The following is a 19,860-nucleotide window of genomic DNA, read 5'->3' on the forward strand; positions in this document are numbered from 1 at the left end:
AAACTACCTGCCTTCAGGAGCTCACTCAAAATGCCTCTGTTGAAGAAGAAGAAAGAGGAGGTGGAAGGTTCATAGAGGCCCCAGTTGGTATTTTAACTAGGGTCTTTGATAGGGAGGACAACATGATTCAGCTGCTGTTTTAGGCCTCAACCATAGGCCTGAATGTTTACAAAAGCCGTGCAAAACCGTTCAAGGTCCCACAGGGCTCTGATGTAATTTGGAAGAGCATTCCACCAGGTTGGGAACAGGACCGAAAAGGTCCTGGCCCTGGTTGAGGGCCAGGGGTCTTGAGCAAAGTATGATCTCCTCGGGGCCTTTGCTGGCAGGGGCTCATGGGAATTGTAGTCCATGGACATCTGGAGGGTCGCAGTTTGATTACCCCTGCCTCACATGGTCTTTACACGGGATTTTACTCAAGAGCAGCTTCACCTGCCAGGGCAAGACCATGAGAACACAGACAGATGGGCCACAGTTTCCCTCTTAGCAGAACAGGAGGCTCCCCCCCAGGTTGCCACAGGCAGGGGGATGCTCCACCGTTTAGCAGAAGCTTAATGCGTAGAAATGGGTGGCGGAAACTCTTCAAGGCATGGAGATAAACTACATCTCACTGAGCCTCCCTTTACACATGCTTTTCCTCTAGACCTGCAGGCCCTTCTTTCACAGGCATGCCTCAGTTTGACCTGTGCATCCTGTGATGGGAGCAGGTAAAGGTAAAGCTGCTACAGGAAGGCACAAACCTTCTGATTGCCCACAGGCAGACTTTCACCAGGGCTCTCCTCTACACACCCCTGAAGCTTCCGGGCTGCTCACAAATTCTCTTTCTGCCTAGGACTAATGCAGAAGCTGCACAGGAGCAGTCTGCCCTCTGGTGGCCGCTGGACGTGGCCTGCAAAACCAGAAGGCCTCGGCTTGGCGTCGCAACTGAAGATTTAATGCAGGGGTAGTCAAAACTGCGGCCCTCCAGATGTCCATGGACTGCAATTCCCATGAGCCCCTGCCAGCGTTTGCTGGCAGGGGCTCATGAGAATTGCAGTCCATGGACATCTGGAGGGCCGCAGTTTGACTACCCCTGATTTAAGCCTTGCTTGTGCCCAGCAGGGCTGGAGCAAAGGCCACAGTCGAAGGCTGGTTTTGCTGCCACCAGCTACGCGGGCCGTTTGGCAAGCTGCAAAACTGAGTGACCTTGCTTCCCCTCCGATATCTTTTCAGATAATTCTTGGGAAGGGGGATTTCTGAAAAGAGAGAGGCCATAGATCACAGTTTACGCTTAAATGACAGGGAGAAGGGAGAAACAGACGAAGCGTTAGGAAAGATGGCCTAGTTTGTTGTTACAGTTTTGCAGTGGAATAAATTGCCTAGGAAGCCTGTGGGATCTGGAGGTTTCCAAAAATGGAAGGTGGACACGCATCTGTAAGAGCCGGGCATCTGAATCCAGACGAAGCACTGCGACAGTGCAGGGGTTGGGTGCAGAAACCTGCCACGGCTTTTGTTTAATGTTAGTTCAAAGTAAGTTTCTAACCTTAATGGATCCATCCTTTGCCTTACACCAGGGGTAGTCAACCTGTGGTCCTCCAGATGTCCATGGACTACAATTCCCATGAGCCCCTGCCAGCATTTGCTGGCAGGGGCTCATGGGAATTGTAGTCCATGGACATCTGGAGGACCACAGCTTGACTACTCCTGCCTTACACTACACAGGTGATGCCTAAAAAAGACTCAGGAACCCAGGGAGTGGGGTCAGGAAGGCAGAGCTGAATTCCCTATAGCTTCCTGCCTGGCCACCTGTTCCTCCTTCCCAGCTAGCAGCAGCGGAATAAATTATGCAAAGCAAGCCAATACATACATTTGCATAATTTATACTGGCTGTAGAAGTCGGCTTTCCAATTTTTTTAGAATAAATATTTTTATGGCCCGCCCTTCCTTTGCAGCTCAGGGCGGGTAAAAACATGGTTACATAACAGTAAGTAAAATAATAAAAACAATCGTCTCAGTTTTGTAAAATATGCCCCAAATAGTCAGGCACAAACACTACATTCTCCCTTCAAAAACTGTTGGATTAAGAGGTCAATGCATGCACCATTCTCATACATCCCCCCCCCTAAAATAAAGCTTATCAAACTTTACAGATTAGGGCCTCCTTTTAGAATTTGCCTCTCCTGCTACAGGACTCGCTCCTTCCAATTGGTGAATGCCTGGATTATCTTTAAACCGCCCGTGGCGCCGCGGGCGCCACGGACTAAATAAATGGTTAAGGGCTTGCTAGGTGGGATTTGTCCGTGATGAGGAAGGGTCCGGATTGGACCCTTCCTCATGACAGACAATCGGAAGGACCTCCGATTCCCAGCCCCAGCAACTGTGAGCCGTGCGCAGCGCGGCTCACAGTTGCTCCCGGCCTGACGCGGTGAGAGGCGCTTTGCGCCTCTAGCCGCGTCAGGCCGCCGCCTGAGGGAGCCCCCGGCAGTCGCGCGGAGCGCGGCTGCCGGGGTCTCCCTGCCTGGTGGCCTGAAACGGCGAGAGGCGCAAAGCGCCTCTCACCGCATCAGTCCGCCGCCGCCAAAAGAACGCCGCCCAGGGCAGCCACCGCCCCATCGGACCGCCACCGCTGCCGGAAGAACGCCGCCGAGGGAGCACCCACCCACAGTGAGTCCCTAGCGCCCGCTGCATTTAGCTGCAGCGGGCTTGATTACTAGTTTGCAATAAACTGCATGCACAACACAGGCTGCTGCATGCCAAGGAGGGACCTATGCATGCTCATCCGTTACTAATGCTACACTGGCTCCAGAGAAGGGCTACATCAGGGCATCACAGATCCCTTTCCTAAAATCAGCCAGCTGGAAAAAAAAAGGGAGGAGCTCCATCCACCCAGAAGCATCTCTACACCCCCGTTTCTCTGCAGCATCCAGAAGATAGCAGTTTGGGTAGTATCCACTCTGCTCACTGGGAAGACAGACATTCCAAGAAGAAAATCTTCCCTGAAATGTCCTCTTCCTGCCCCTTTCTGCAAGGGGTAGTGGGGTGGTCGCCCCTGAGCTTGGGAAGTACAGTTCTAACCTGCAGATTCCCCCCCACACCCGTCATAAACAGGCAAGCTGTTCTGAGTAACCCTCCAGGCCTCTACTTCTACCCGTTCTCTCCTGACCTCCCCCATACTTCTGTGGCATGTCACAGTGCCCAAGTCGAGTAGTCCAGACTGCAGTGTGTGCCTGTCCTGGATGCGGAGCGACCCCATCAAGTAAAATCGACGGGTCACAGCACATACGATCCCCAATAAAAATTCCCCTAATAAATAAAATAGCTTTAAAAACTCGAACACAAGAAACCAAGAGGCGGCGGAACATACATAACCTAACCCAACCCACCCACAGCCCAGGGGGCAAAGGGGTCATTAATCATTTCACCACCAAGAATAGTCCAGGGGGGGGGGTCCAGCTCTTCCTTAGGGTGCTGGCCTCAACCATAAACCTGGCGGAAGAGCTCCGTCTTACAGACCCTGCAGAAAATTGGCTGGCAACAGGCAACCAATGTCAAGGGGAACCGCCCTGAACACCCCCATTCCTGGTGTTCCGACTCCTCTGCCCATCTTCTTGTCACCGTTACCTGCTTTTGCTTTCCGCCGCTTGTGGCAACAGCTCGTGTGCTCTTCTTTGTCCCGCTCGATCAGGTAGTCCCCCGTCTGGTACTTCCAGCTTTTCTGCCGCCTCCTCTTCTTCCTCTTGACGTGGCTGCTCTCCTCCTCCACTTCCTTGTGGTCCCACAGCTGCCTGGCAGCTTCCACTTGCCACGGGAGATCCCGAGTCTTGCTCAGGTGAAGGCTGCCCCTTTCCGAACGGGACCTCTCCCGGTCCCGGCAGCCGGAGTGCGGGGAGAGCCGGTGAGACTTCCTCAGCCGGCGATGCTTCGGGGAGGGCAGGTCCTCTTCCTCGGTGACCTCCTCGTCCTCTAACAGGAGCGGACCGATGTCGTGGCCAGCCCCATCACAGTCCCCTAGCATGCTTGCAGAAGAGCCCCCTATGCTTCCTACAGGAAAAAGGAAAGGAAAGAACATGTATAGATCCACATTAAAGGCTACATAGGGTGGTCCTTTTCTTGGTACTAGTTCCCCTTTTTTTTTGTTGATCTGGAATTATTTTTACTCACCCCCCCATATATAATTCATTAAACAGTCAACAGCAAAAAATACAAAAGCAACAATTAATTTCTCCCCACTGTCTTGTATTCAGCCTGAGGGAGAGATCGGTGTTACTCTGAAGCCTGCACGGTGCATTCTAAAACTATTAAATCACTTTGTCTTATTCCATGTTCCTTAGGACATGGCCCCAGCTCTGCTACTACCAAAATGCTCTTCTACAGCATGCCCATGTACTACTTGCCAATGAGCAAGAACTCCTGTCGCCCACGTTCTTCCACCTGACTGCAACTTCCTTCCAAAAAGCCATGCTCCCTTCCCCCAATCTAAGGTGCCCCTTTCCTCAGCCACCCACCTGACTGGCTTCGTGTCCGGCTGCTCAACACCACAGGGATGAAGTCCCGGAAATTGTTCTTTGCCTTCTTCTCAACAAAAGCTGGGGGAGGGGCAGGGGGGAGAACAAGAAGAGATATCTGAAAACTAACTGTACTGGAAAAAAGAAACGGTGACTTTTACCTGGCTGGCTGGCTGCTACACCAATGCTATGCACGGGGAAGAAGCTCTCTGTCTCTCTCTCTCTCCCCCTTCCTCCTGCATGCCACCCAAAACAGTAGCATGCATGCCCTCAGCTGAAGAGCCTGGCGAGGGGAACTGATTGTGCAATCGGTAGGCGGCACCGTAATTATTCCAGGAGCTCAAAACGTTGTGCTTGTGCTTGCACACACAGGAACTAAGGCTACATCACGGGGACACTGCCATGGTGTGCAAACAGTAACGTTCTCGATCCGATGAATGGGCTTTATCTCATGATACTAAAGCAGAATCACATTTGTACGAAATCAAGAAGTTTGAGGCTCTTTTTAATCCTGCTTTTCCTCCAAGGAGCTGAGCTGGGCATACGCCTCCCTCTCTTTATTTCTATCCTCACAACAGCCCTTTGAGGGAGGTTAGATTGTGGCGAAGAGCCTCTTGTAGCGCAGAGTGGTAAGGCAGCCGTCTGAAAGCTTTGCCCATGAGGCTGGGAGTTCGATCCCAGCAGCTGGCTCAAGGTCGACTCAGCCTTCCATCCTTCCGAGGTCGGTAAAATGAGTACCCAGCTTGCTGGGGGATAAACGGTAATGACTGGGGAAGGCACTGGCAAACCACCCCATATTGAGTCTGCCATGAAAACGCTGGAGGGCGTCACCCCAAGGGTCAGACATGACTCGGTGCTTGCACAGGGGATACCTTTACCTTTACCTTTAGATTGACAAACTGTGGCTGATTCAAGTCTGAGCAGGGATTCGAACACAGGCCTCCCAGTCTTCGTGAATGATTATGACACGAAGCTGTCCCTGTGATTCAGTAGAAATTAGTCCCTTTGCACTCTCTAACCAAAACATGTCGGCTCTGTTTTGACACTGAACTGGCTAGAATTCTGCTTCTCTTTTTAAAACTCACAGCCCTGCAGATAGAAAGGACTGGAAGTGTCGCTTTGTTAATTGAAGCTGAAAAGTCAGGATGAGACTCAACTATCTCTGAAAGACCCAGACACCTTCCTCCTTCTGGCTAGAGCCCTGTTCTTGTAGTGCTTCTCACTTTGGTAGCCAGGTTCACACCCCCCCCCACCACTCCATTTACAACGTTCTTGCAGGAGCCAGACAAAATGGGCCAAGGCCAGCTGGAAGGAGCTTGCACAGATGCTACCGTTTTGGGCAGAGCCCGCATTTGGTGACAGTACCTTCTTCGTAGCTGTGCCCTGGGGATGGCTTCCGGCGTTTGCGCTTGACGCGAAGGCTGCTGCGCTCCTTTGTGGAACCCAACCGGCTCTCTCGCTTGCAGTCACGGAGGTTGCCGTGATGCTTCCGCCACTGTGGACACAGAAGAGGCACTTCCGTCATGGGCACGTACTCCCTCCGCCAGGCTGCAGCTCAAGCCCAACCTCCTGGTCAAGCGACAGTGGGCACGGCCATTCGAACAGGACAGAAGGGGTCAATCCTGAGCACTGAACACATGGGGGCAACGGTGCCCCTGAACCACTGCAGAGTGCTTTGACTTAGCCACTGAGTAAGCACAGCCAGCCCAGCACTAGAGGAAGAGTCCTGCCTTCTGGAGAGGAAAGATCTAAGTCCCGGAACATCTTGCTTTGGATATGAAGCCACTCAGTGCAAGGCTGAGGGCCAGCTACTTCGACCAGAGAGCCAGCTTGGTGTAGTGGTTACGAGTGCGGGCTTCTAATCTGGCGAGCCGGGTTCGAGTCTGCACTCCCCCACATGCAACCAGCTGGGTGACCTTGGGCTCGCCACGGCCCTGATAAAGCTGTTCTGACCGAGCAGTGATATCAGCCTCACCCACCTCACAGGGTGTCTGTTGTGGGGAGAGGAATGGGAAGGCGATTGTAAGACTCCTGATAAAGCTGTTTTGACCGAGCAGGAATATCAGGGCTCTCCCAGCCTCACCCACCTCACAGGGTGTCTGTTGTGGGGAGAGGAAGGGAAGGCAACTGTAAGCTGCTATGAGCTTCCTTTGGGAAGAGAAAAGTGGCATATAAGAACCAACTCTTCTTCCTCTACCTTTCTGTAGAATGGGAACGGGAGAAATCTGGCCAAACAGAAACATCATCTGGCGTCACCTGCAAAGCAGTTTGGGGTCCATCAGTGGAACCCAATTCTGCGGTCCCACCTCTAATTTTGCGTTCTAAAATGAAACCTTGAGTCATCTTCATGAAAGGACTAATGCAGCCTGGCAGGGTTGGAAGAGCTTGAGATATGCAGTCACAAGACCCTTAACTGGAGTCCCCGTGTTCCCCTGGTGGCTGACAGCTTCAACGCACTATCAAGCTACAAGCCACGTAATTAAAAAACAAAAAACAATCCCACCCCGCCAAAAAATCATCTATTTATATATTTCTCTCTCTCCCTCCAATCAGTTTTTGCCAATTAATCAAAAACAGATCCAAGGGAAAAGGGAGGCAAAACAAAAAGTCAGTCAGATCATTGCAAACAGCTAAATAAAATAACTGCACCCATCAAAGAAGGGCTTGCTGGGAGTGAAATTCTCAACGCAGGCTGGCAGGCGCTACGGAGGGTGCCACCAAAGGTCTCCTAGATCTGCCATAAATGCAGGGAGAATATGTCAATTCTCCTGCCTGTCGTTTGTGAAGCACACGTGAGGAATGTTTTCACCCTACCCCGAATTTCCCAACCACAGCTTGGAGCGTTCCCTGTCCTTAAGCCCTTTTCCTTTCCCGCATTCCCAAGCCCCAAGTCCCACCCTCAGCAAGGAGCCAGTCCTCAGCAAGGGTTCTCAACCCCCTCAGTCTACTCCCAACCCCTCTGAGGCGCTCCAGCAACCCGGCACTGTTTTCACACTGATGCCAGAGGTCACAGCCCCGCTGCTCACCTTGCGAGTGTGCGGATCCTGGCTGCTTGATTTGTACGAAGCCACGGCTTCCTCGCTGCTTCGGCACTTTGGCCTCTTGTGCGTCGGGCGGTCCAGCTCGTCGCGCTGCCTCTTAGGCTTGCAGGGGAAGCCCCCCTCCACTTTGATGTGGGCCACCCCCTTCAGCTTGGCCTTCGGAGGGTCCCTCAAGGTGTGCAGGCATGCAGCGGAGGCAAAGGGCGCCTCGGGCTCCACCCGCTCCTTCTTCACCCGGCTGAGGTCTACCTGGTGATGGGCGAGGGCAGCGATCTCTGGGCTCGGCTGGCTCCGAGGCGGCTCCCGCCTCTGGGCCTTGGCCTGGCTCTCCGCGTGTGGCGCCGACTCGGAGGGCGTTCGCACGCTGGGCTGGCCAGCCAAGGGGAGGTCACGGGCCAGGTAGGTCGTTAAGACTTGGTTTTTTGGTTTGCTGTCCCCGGAGCGCTTGAGGCTTTCCGGGAGAGCGTCAGGCTGAGCGGCGTTCTCGGCTGGGGGATCACTTTCCGGCCTGTCACAGCCATGGTTGGCAGCAGGGACTTTCAAGCCCCTGGAGCCCAGGGGGCTGGCCTGGAGGGCTGGCAAAACGCAGACGGGGTTAGCCACGTTGGGCAAGGCTGTCTTGCAACTCTTGCCCTGCGGGGGGGCTTCGGGGACCTTCTGGCCTGCTGCGCCGGATTCTGCCAGCTGGGCGCTGGGGAACGCGGCCAGTTCGGCCGCCCCAGCCGGCTTGGAGGGACCCACTGGATTGGGAGGGACTTGCCCAGCAGCTGTGGAGATGCCGATGGAAAGCAGAGGCGTTTGGTGATAGGGCGACCACCCGACCGGAAGAAGCTGAGGACTGGCGGGCTTCCCGTTGACCGAGCATCGTGGGTAAACGTTGCCCTGACCAGGATTCCAAAGAGGCAGCTCCTTGGCCGACTGCAGTGGGGTCCCTGGAACATTTCTGCCATGAACGAGCTGCCGTGGGGAATCCGCCTGCCCATCTCCACAGGCAGCGGGCCCCTTCTTCTCAGGGAGGGCCCCAGCGTTTCGGGGCTCCCCCTGGTCGACAATGGAGATGGGCTCCTGCTTAGGGAGGTGGCAGGAGTCCCTGCTGAAGCCGGCGTTGGAGTCCTTGCCCAAGAGCACGGAAGCGGGCACTGGGTTGGCCACCCCCACGTAGGTGCCCGGGATGGTGCTGATGAGAGCGGCCGAGTTCTTCACCCAGGGGCCCTGCTCCCCGTTGCGCAAGAACTCCGGGAAGATGACGAAGGGCGAGGCGGTGGTCGAAGAGCCCACGGCCTGGGCCACCCGCTGTGACTTGGAGAGCACCGTGGTGAGCAGCGCCTTGCCGCTGGTGTGCACCGGGGTCAGGATGGGCATGGGGGGTGTCTTGCGCTGGCTCGGCGGGGGCAGCTTCTGGCGGTTCGACTTGGAGGAGAGGTCCAGAGGCATCTCGCTGCATTCTGGGGAGGACACCATCTCGCGCTCCAGCTGCGGGGGAGATTTCAGCGGGGAGATGGACGCCAGGACTCCCTGCGCGAGCTGCTCTGGGGCTGCTGGGGCCCTGGTGAGCATGCTGGGGCCCGATAGGGGGATGGTGCTCCCACACGAGGCTACCAACGCAGAGGTGCTGGGAGGGAGGTCCGAGCTGCTGGAGGGAGGGGCAGGGCCGGGGGCTGTGGAGGCGTTGCTCTCTCCCGACAGGGGAGGGCCGCCCAACTGGCCCGCGTCCACAGCCGGCGCTTTGGAATCCACGGTCAAAGGCCTCGCCACAGAGAAGGCATACGAATACGAATGCAGCTCAGAGGGGGAGAGGAGTCCTGGCAGACAGTGGTCTTGCCGGAAGGGGGGTAAGACAGGCAGGGTGAGTGTGGACGAGACCCCAAGCGAGCTCGGAAGGGTGGCCATGCAGCTGTGGGGCGGGAGGTAAACGAGGGGTTGGCTGGGGGCCAGGACCGCTCCGGGCTGGAAGGAGAGGGCCATTTTTTGCATAGCAGCCGCCTGAGACGTAGGGAAGCAGACGCTTTTCAACGTGAAAGTGGCCGGGGTGGAGGCCAGAGTGGTGCAGCTAGTGGCCGCGGAGGTGGTGGGGGCAGTGGTCATGGCCACTCCGGCAGGCACGGCGCTCTTCTCCCTGCTGGTGTGCTCGCTCTCAGGAGCCCTGGGGCAGGCAGGGAGGACGTCGGCCTCCTTCTCGGGGGGCCAAACGCAGTCTGCACCGCTGGTCTCTCGCTGGGTGGGTTCCGCCTCCCCGGCATCACCTTGGCTGCCATCGCCGCCTTTCGAGGGTTTCCTGGTGCAGTCCGGCTCGTGAGGCTGGTCCTCAGGCTTGGGCCCGACCTTCTCCTCCACAATGCCCACTGCCTCAAACCCCGGGGCACTGCTGCCGCTGCTCGGGACTGCTGTGAGCTCCACCTGCGACAACAGACAGAAAAGGGGATGGTGGTGTTTGGAGCAGTTAAGAGAGTCAGACTTGGGTATGGGAGACCTGGGTTCAGATCCTTCCTCTGCCAAGCAAGCTTGCCGGGGGATCTTGTGCCACTCACACTCTCTGGGCTTCTACCTCACTGAATCATAGCTGCGAGGTTAAATGAGGAGGTGAGGAATGGTGCTGTAAAGCTGTTCAGGGCCCCCATTGGGAAGAAAAGGAGGGAATACCTTTCTAAAGAAATACCTGTGCATTCCCCCCCCCTTAATCCTAACAACCTTCACAATAAGCAGGTCAATGTATAACTTTTGAGAAGCAAAGAGGCTGAGGGACACAAAAGTATCTCTTTCTCTCTCTATATATATATATATTAAATGAACAATTTATTAAACAGAGCTCAAGGTATTTAAAAAACACATTAAAAGAGAATGCTCCTTTTCCCTATAGATCACAAACATCAGTAAACAGGTACACCATAAGTGCAAAAAAAACCCCCTTTAACCTAATATGTTTCAATCAAAAAGATCTTCCTCAGAGGTTAATGCACAGTTATAAATACAATATAAATATAAAAATATGTTTTTTAACTTGGGGTAAAAAAAACTGGGGGGGGGGTCAAAGTTGTTTTGCATTTAATATGTTTTTTGATACTTTTGTAACCCTCAACCTCTTTGGTTATCACCTGTTCTTCAGGTTGGGTGCTTTATTTTCCTTTTCAATATATAACTTTCTCGAACTGCAGACAGTGACAAATGGAGAGAAATGGGGTGGCGGAGAGCCTTGTATTAAGGTCCTCCAGGGTTGTGATCCCCAAACCCCAGTCCAGAGACAAGCAAGAGGAGGAGGGGCTCAGGCAGCGGCAATGTCCCTCGGCAAAAGACTACCCCCCCCCCCGGGCCTCAGTAAAATTGTCAAGCGTTGACCGGTCCCCGTTGATAAAAAGGTTGGGGACCACTGCCCTAGTGAATCCATAGCTGGAGTTAGATCTGAATCCCATTCCAAGTCAACAGCTCCGTCTTTTAGGTGCTATGCTAAACTAGTTCAAGATAACAATTTTATCAAGATCACCATTATATTTAATTGTATTTTATTTTTCAATTTCTGGGCCACCCTTCCACGTGAGTGGGCTCAGGGGTGGCTCACAACAAATAATAACATTAAAATCATCTTAAAATATAAAACAATTTAAATTCATTTCTACACCAATTCCATTTCCACAGGACCCCCCGTGCCTTCTTAATCGACTCATTACAGGCATGATGGAATTCCATAGGTGTGTGTGTGTGGGGGGGGAGACTGACGTGGGAGATGGGGAAGAAAAGAGGGGACATGGAGAAAGGGGAAAGTAAAGACCCATAGTAGTTCTTCATTTTGTCCTAGCCTCAATCCTAGGTCTGGTGGAAGAGTGCCGTTTTGCCGTTTTGCAGGCCCTGTAGAACTTTGTCAGTTTTATCAGGACCTGGGTCTCTACTGGCAGCTCATTCTACCAGGCAGCACCAGGACCAAAAAGGTTGAGGGAATTCTCTGGATCATGGAACTCCAATGAGTTGGTATTGGCAGAGTGTAACTCTCTTCTGGGGGGTATTTTAAAAAAGAAGACTTTTTTCTTCTGGATTGAACTAAAGTTCCATGTAATCGTTCCTATTCTCCACTGTTGGTGGATGTCAAGAATGCACCTTGGAAGCTAGCAAATAAAGACATCAAGGAAATAGCCCTCTCACATTGTGCAGCCCCAGCACTCGGCATTCAGATACACAGCCTCAGACCATGGAAGTTCCATTTAACTTTCATGGTCAACAACTGCTGTTAGGCCTCTCTCTAAAGAACTTAATGAAGTCTTTTAAAATGTTGTCTTATTCTAGTGATCGACATCATATCTTGAAGACCAGTCAATTTACATCTTGATTTGTGTGGACGTTCCTCAATAGCAAAGTAGCTAGAAAATTTGGCATCCAAATCCTCCACATCTCCTCGTCAGTCAAGGATTGAGGCCTCTTTTCGATACCAGCTTTGCCTACCGAATCCCATGCCCCCTCACCTTGGAAAAGCTGCTGCCAACGCAGAACTCTGGGGAACCCAGATGCTGGGAATTGCTGGTGTTAGATTCTTCATCAGAAAGTGGCACTCTCCTGTTGGGCATAGAAAAGAAAGCTGGTGAAGTCATTGAGCTGAAGGGGGCCATCCAAGCCATCTAGTTCAATCCCACTGACTCCATTTACACCACTGAATCCATTCACACCATTCCTCTGCATATAAGATCCCGAATGAGAAGTGCCAATCCAAATGCTACTCTCCTCTGTACCAAAGCCATCAGATCTCTGGCAATAGCAATTACTGGGTGGATACAGCTTATAAGTACAGCCCATTCATTGTCTATGCTGCTTTAAAGAGTATGCTGTACGGCCACCTTCTTTCAGCTCCTGGCCTGTACCACAACCCAAAACCAGCACACCAGACCTCCTGTGGAACTTTTTTATTCTCCACTGCATCTGCTGCACTAACTCCAATCTATGGCCCCTTTGGGTCTGGGAGCACAGCTTCTGAAATTGGACTCACAAGAAAACTGGAATCTAGTTACAACATTAGAACATGGCAGGTAAATCCAGGGAGGAGATGCTATGGGAAGGCTGGGGTTCCGTGATATAGGCCTCACGTGCAGAATGCCCCAGGTTCAAGCCTTAGTTCGGGGACAGGGGAAAGTCCCCCAAATTCAGAAAGCAGGCACATCATCCGTGTTCAGACCAGGTATTCCTAATTGTTCAGATTTCAAATGCAAGGGCCCCTGGTCTGGGAGCACCTGAAGCTATAAGCATTACTGGAGCTGAACAGGTGTGATACCCCATCAGCCAGAGCTCCATGGAAGAACACAATATACATCTAACAAACAATTTAAAAAAATAAGCCTGAGATTTTCATTGGGAAATATTCAGGATTCGGTGTTCATACTTGATTTTGAGTAATGTTTAAAAACTGCCTCTTCGTTTCTCTTTTTAATGCTTGGTTTTATAAGAAATAAGGAAAAGAAAGACAAGAAAAAAGAATAAAGTATATCAAAAATTGAACCCATATTGGATTATTCCTTCACTTGTTTAGCTAGTACATTTGTTTACTGTCTATCTATATCATCTGTATAAAAATGCCATAGTTCTTGAAACTCTTCTGTGGGTCTGTCATTCATTAAACTGGTCAGCTTGGCCATCTTGGATAATTCTCCAAGTTTATCTAACCAGTTATCTTTGGTGTCTCCTGTTATTTCCAGATTTCTACTGTCACTATTCTTGCCATGATGGTTGCATAAAATAAGTCTTCAGCCTTTCGGGGAATGTTATCTGACATTACACTTAATAACATATAATCAGGATACATAGGAAATTTGATTTTTAACATTGATTCTAAAATACTATGAATTTTTATCCAAAGTTACTGAATTTATTTGCAACACTACCACATGCTAAAAAGAACCAACCTTTTCCTTACATCTCCAGCAATTATCATCATGTTCTTTAGACAATTTACTGATTAGTTTAGGTGTTATATACCATCTGTAAAACATTTTATATTCATTTTCTCTCAACAGCTGATATTTCGTATGTTTTACAGTTTTGCTCCACAATAGCTCCCATTCATGTTTTGTTTTTTCTGCATCCATTTAACCATACAATTTTTGACCTGTTCACTTTCAGTCTCATATTTTAACAAAAGCTTATATATTTGCCCGGGTAAATGGGGTTTAGCTTGGAATCGAATATTTTCAGTGAGAGCAGGTCCACAATCTGCATGCTCTTGAAATTTAGCATTAAATCTCATTATAACTTGAAGGTATTCAAGCCACCGAATATCTATCCCATCCTTTTTAAGTGTGTCACAGTTTTTTAGTTTTAACAGTCAATAAATCTTTGCACTTAAAGCAGCCCATTCTTTTCTGCTGAGCTTTATCAATATCAGCCTCTATTGGGGATTTCAACACAGATGAGTTGGATGTTATTCCCTATTTATATTTTTTCCAAGTATTTATTAAAGTCATTGCCCAGTAATTGAAGTAGGTTTTTCTCTTGATCTTATGTGTAGGCCATAAAAGGCTTTGTAGGTCATCTTCTAGACCAGGGGTAGTCAAACTGCAGTCCTCCAGATGTCCATGGACTACAATTCCCAGGAGCCCCTGCCAGCATCTGGAGGGCTGCAGTTTGACTACCCCTGGTCTAGACCAAACTTCTCAGATACCAAATCTCTCAAAGTTGGGTCCATGATCCAGTCTGTTAACCATGATAACACTGGAGCATGAAGATATAGTTCTAAATTTGGCATACTTTGTCCTCCTCTTCTTACCATCCTGAAGAACTTTAAACACTATTCTTGGTCTTCTGTTATTCCATATATATTTGTCGATGATACTTTTGCCATTTATGTAAAACCTTGCCCTTAATTTCCACAGAATCTCTTGGAATAAAAAAGTTTAACTTGGGTAGAATGTTCATTTTAACTATCACCATTCATGCTGACCACGAGATGTTCGATTTGGACCGTCTTTGTATGTCTTCCTATATTTTCTTCCATAATAACATACAATTGTTTTCAAATAGGTTTTCAAGGACCTTATTTAAGACTACTCCCAGATATTTGATTTTTTCCAGGTTGACGTCACACCCAGTTTCTTTCTTTAAATCCTTCAGCAATTGTTCTGAGGCCCTTATCACCACTATTTTAGTCTTTTATTTTATTCATTTATTTATTTATTATATTTACAGTATTTGCTGGCGTATAAGGCTACTTTCCCCCCCTGAAAAACATGCCTCCAAGTGGGGGGGTCGTCCTATACACCGGGTGCACTTCAGCTGGGATAGACATAGCTGCCCATAGAGGCCCATAGTACTGTAATGTAATGTAACAAACTCTATATTTTGAGTGGAAATGTTGGGGGGTCATCTTATACGCCCAGTCGTCTTATACGCCGGCAAATATGGTATATACCGCCCTCCCCGAAGGCTCAATATACCTTGCATATTGGTGAAAATCTTTCAGGGTATCTAATAGCCGTGGAAGTGATTTTTCAGGGTTAGTCAGGATAAAAACCACATAGTCGGCATAACTTCTCATCTTGAACTCCTCTCCTTTGACATGTAACCCAGGAAGTTCTGTTGTGTGTCTGAATTTTTGTTGCTACTGTTTCTAGGACTAGATTAAATAATAAAGGGGATAGTGGGTAGCCTTTTGCGGTACCCTTCATTATCTGGGTTTTTTTCACATGGAAGCAGTCCATTAACCAAAATTCTGGGTTCCTGGGGGGGGGGGGAACTGCCTCTTCATTTCTGAAGGGTATTTCCAAGCTTTTTAAAGTCAACCACTAACTTGCCAAACGTAAACACTGCCGTAACTTCACCCCACAATCCCTGAGTTTTGTTTTGATGTCAGGTTACAGCCATAGGGCTTTCAAGGCAAGGCCATTCAAAGGCAGTTTGCCACTGCCAGACTCCGCATACCAACCCTGGATATTTTGTTGGTCCCCCATCCAAATACTGACCAGGAACAACCTTTCTTAGCTTCCAAATCTGATGAGACCAGGTTAACCTGGTCTGGAGTCTCTGTCAAAAAGGACAATTTAAAAAATGATGTGATTGGAAAAAAAATATCAATTTAAACTTTGGCACACTTGAACATTTCCTTCCACAGATTCCTTCAAATTCACAAACTGTATAAAAGCCTTCTTTTCTAAAAAAAAAAAACTGAAAATTTCCCCCTCTCCTGTCATTCTGGCTTTAGAAAGAACCCTGTAGACCAGTGGTTCTCAACCTGGGGGTCAGGACCCCCTTGGGGGCCGAACGACCCTTTCACAGGGGTCGCGGCAGGGCAAGCAGCTTGGAGGGGGGGCCGCCATCCACACATCAGGCTTAAGGGGTAGACTGAGATAGAGCGTTCGTCTGTCTGGAGCAGTGGAAAAGAGAAAGATCAGCATGGTGGGACAAGAGGCAGAGCTGAATTGAGAAAGTCAGTTTCGGTTTAATTTCTGTGAAAGAACATTTGCATAATTTTATGGTTGGGGGTGGGTCACCACAACATGAGGAACTATATTAAAGAGTCACGGCGTTTGGATGGTTGAAAACCACTGCTGTAGACTCTCCCAAAGCCGTACCTTGAACTTCTTCTCCCCAACATACACAGTCTTGGGGACCCACGCACGCACCTCACCTCTCTTTGTTGCGTCCGCACATGCGAATTCGTTCGGCACTGGTCCAGTTATGCACCCCACTGTAAAGAGGTGCTGCAGAGATCATGACAGCCGCTCGGCATCAACCGGATAGGGTCCTGTCAGGGGCTCCGCCTGTCAAACCAATATCAAGCATTAGAGCATGGAATGCAACGCATAGTTGTTTTGATCATAGGAAGCAGCTTTATAGTGCATCGAATCAATAGTCCATCCAGCCCTGCTTTTCTTTCTCTGCTCTGACCAGCAGTCTCTCATGCAAGGGTGTTTCCTAGCCTTTCCACCAGAGATCCCTTAACTGGGGATTCTAGGGGCTCAACCAGTGCCTTCTGCATGCAAAGCACACCTTTGGCCACTGAGCCACGTAGCTTTGACGGATGAAGTGCAAACAAGGCTGGAAACGGTGTTAAAGAGTGGTGGTGGGGAGCCACATCCACATCTAGGGAGGGGTGAAACAGCGCTGTCCGTGAAGGAATGTTAAGAGAGAGAGGCACAGGTTTGCCGATCCTGGCCCCAAGGTACTCTGGAACTGCATTTGGATGGAAAGGACTCGAGCTGAACTTTCTTCCTTTTTTTATTTTACTACCTATCAACTATCAGGGAAGGGCTCTGAAGATAGCTTTGCAAATCAAGCTGCCATCTTGGGGACGGATTAAAGGCATTCTTGAGCAAAACACCGCGGATGGTCCTCTGACTTCCACGCACACAGGTACGACCCCGAGAAACAATCTGAAGTAAGGCGGGAGGGCAGACGGAGCACGGAGGCAAGCATCCGAGTCAGATATGCACAACTGTCACCCTCCCAGCGCACTGCCTTTTGAGCCCAAGGTTTCCAAGGCGATGCGTTGAAGGTCCGAATGATCTTTAAAAGGGAGGTGGGGAGAAAAGACCAAAGTCAGGCAAAGAGGACGGGTCCGTTACAAAAGCTAGTGGCAGCCATCCTCAGAGAGGGAGGCTCGTGGAATGGAGGAGGGGGAAAAAAAAAACCCTAGCAGAGCCCTGTGCTAAATGGAGGGGCCATCGGAGGAGAAACAGAGCACAGATGGGGCAGAATCCCTGCGGATGAAACGGAAGATGCCAGAAGCCGAGCCGGGGCTGCACAGCCGAGCAGAGCAAGGAAGACGGGGTCAGGAGCGGAGGCAAGAAGGCCCCAAGAAGGATGCAGCCACAGAAACGGACATTCTGGAGAGCATTCTTTTTTCCCAGGGAGGATGTGGGACGTTCGCCAGACAGAAGCCTTCTCAGGGAACAGGGAGGAGGGGGGGGGGGAAGGAGAGGGAGGCGAAGGAGCCCTGCCAACCAGGAACCCGGCGATTCAAAGTGAGGGAAGAGCGAGAGGAAGGAGAAAGGGGGGGGGGGGAAGGCACACCCCAGACCGGGGCAGTACAAGAACAAGTTCCCCAGGAAACTACGGGGAGTTTCCTTCTGGACAGACGGTGAAGGGGGAGGGGCCCCGAGACGGGAGAGAATTCCACAAAGGAATTTGCCAAAGCCCGAGCCCACCCCGAGCAGGCAGCTGTCCTTGCCACCGGCTACGTGCCGCACTAGGCAACCGGGAAAGCAAGAAACGGCCTGGAGCAGAGGTAGGTACCGCCGCCATCCTGGAGCTGGTGACCAGCCACATCTATCGCACGGCTCACAATAGTCCCTGTCAGCCATGCGGCTTGGCAAGCCGGCCAGAAGCTCTACAGGAAGGTCTCCGGAGCGTCTGATCCCTGAAATAAGAGCCATATGGATGTGCCTTGAGACGACGGGGATGGGCGCATCGGAGGGACGGGAGCGGGGAGAGCAGGCCCGCGGAGCCAGAGGCGACACCCTTGTTTTCTGGCAGAGACAGACCTGACAAAATACGAGGGAGGAGGAGCTAGTGGAGACTTCTCGTGGCTAGAGGAAAAGCGCCCTGGCCCTTCTGTTATTTCCTGGGCCTCAAGTCTCCTGCGGCAACAGTGGTGTGAGGCGAAGCCCTACGCGCAACCCCAATGATTTCCAAGTGGCTTCCGTGGGAGCAAGCAGACCTGGGGGTAGCACCCTGAAACAACAAGCGCCTTGACTGCAAGGCCACCCCAATGCCACCCATGGAGCTGTATGCAGAACCAGCGGGAAGGACAGAGAGAGCAGTCAGCTCCCCCGTTATTCTTTCCTCTCCTCTTCCGAGGAAGCCAGTTTAAATCCTCCAAGACGACCTTCATCGGTCTTCACTGAATCTAACCCCCTTCTTGCCCCAAACTTGGATAAAGCCAGCCGCACAGGTGCCAAGCTCTCCCTTCCCCACCACACAAAGGAGTTGCTCAAGGAGTCATCCCCTCTCTACCGGCAAGGTCGAGAATTCTGCATTTTGTCCTGAATGCTGGAGTTTGAGGAGAGACGTTGGCAAAACAGACAGGGAAATGACTTATCCAGAGGATCAGCTCAAAGAACACACCATACTTTGGTTAGATGTTTGAGGACTATATGCAATATGCAGGCCACGTCTACATGGGTTGGGACAGCCTGGCTGGCAAAGAAGAAAATCCCCACCACCACCCACTTTCTAAACTAAAGACGGAGTTGTCTGGCAGGCGTTCGCTGGCAGGGGCTCATGGGAATTGTAGTCCATGGATATCTGGAGGGCCGCAGTTTGACTGCCCCTGCTCTAGAGGAACACCTGGTCTGAATCGCCATCTAACTGACAAGGCAAAAACCCAGAGAGTCATGAAGATGGAAACGCTGAACTTGAAAAAGTCTTTTCCACACAAATACTCAGTTCCCTTTTCCCAAGTGGAGCACCCACCAGAGTCATGGAACAGCCCTGTGGAGTGTATACGTCCCATTTTGTAGATGATGCCACGAGCACTGCCCAATAGGTTAATGACAAAGTGCTTCGCTGCCACCACTACCCCTCTGCTAGCCAGGCAGAGGAAACTATGATTTTCTAACCCATGGCTGCTGGAGAAAATATAACACCTCCCCAAAACCAAGAGCACTTTGTTCATGCGAGAAGACCAGATCCTGAACAATGAGACAGCAATATAGATGCATATTTCTTGTCCTGCAATGGAATCATCAGAAAAGGCTGAGAGAAGTATAAACCTGGGTGGCACTCAGCAAGTTATCTACAATTGACAGGTAGTGCTTTGGAGCAAAGAAAGCTGGGTTTGGGTCCCAGCGCAACAATGAATGGCACAGAGTAGACTGAAACCAATCACACCCACCCACCCAGGCTTTCCTCACTGGTCTTTTATTCAGATAAAATGGGACATACATTATTATATGCCACCCTTCTTGAAAAAGGGTGAGATACAAACACATAGATCTGGAGGAGGGATACTTTGGAAGTCCTTCCTACACCCACCAAAAATCTTTCAGTCTATGATTCTATGAGCATTCAGAGGGTTCTGCAGGTCAATCTCCCCTCTGCCTCTCCATCTGACTCCTTAATAATTCCCATAATCCATAACCTCTGGCCATATTCCATTTTCATAAAGCTCATGCGTATGTGTGTATGGGGGGGGGAGGGTGTCTTTTAATTAAGTTAATTTCCAAATTCACTTTTTTCTGCACCCCCAAAATATGTGGAAACCCCAATCTTCTACACGGCTGGCTAGTTTAGTTGCTTTTATCACCTGTACAGGAGTCTACTACCTATTAGGTTATCATGATAAGGAATCCCCTACCCTTAGACAAGATATAGGGTCATAGTGAAGGCACAAAGTTAGGAGGCCTCATATCCTCCGAAACAATCACCCTACT

At 50.5% G+C, this 19,860-nt stretch overlaps 1 protein-coding gene across 8 annotated transcripts in view; it reads right to left on the bottom strand.

Moving 5' to 3' along the window:
* BCORL1 (BCL6 corepressor like 1) overlaps positions 1 to 19,860 on the bottom strand; it is a 65,069-nt gene that overhangs the window by 12,995 nt on the left and 32,214 nt on the right. For 6 of the 8 annotated variants that reach the window (XM_077309180.1, XM_077309179.1, XM_077309176.1 and 3 more), the window contains exons 2-7: positions 16,116 to 16,248; positions 11,971 to 12,061; positions 7,508 to 9,919; positions 5,847 to 5,976; positions 4,482 to 4,562; positions 3,598 to 4,017 (exon numbers count right to left, since the gene is read on the bottom strand). In XM_077309180.1, coding sequence (XP_077165295.1) covers positions 3,598 to 4,017; positions 4,482 to 4,562; positions 5,847 to 5,976; positions 7,508 to 9,919; positions 11,971 to 12,061; positions 16,116 to 16,201 — 3,220 coding nt within the window. In that variant the 5' untranslated portion in view covers positions 16,202 to 16,248. Of the gene's footprint in view, positions 1 to 3,597; positions 4,018 to 4,481; positions 4,563 to 5,846; positions 5,977 to 7,507; positions 9,920 to 11,970; positions 12,062 to 16,059; positions 16,249 to 19,860 lie in introns of those variants that run through there. The other 2 variants (XM_077309182.1, XM_077309183.1) reach the window with 2 other exon arrangements.

This window comes from Paroedura picta, chromosome 13, assembly GCF_049243985.1.
Source record: "Paroedura picta isolate Pp20150507F chromosome 13, Ppicta_v3.0, whole genome shotgun sequence".
Lineage (NCBI taxonomy): Eukaryota > Metazoa > Chordata > Lepidosauria > Squamata > Gekkonidae > Paroedura > Paroedura picta.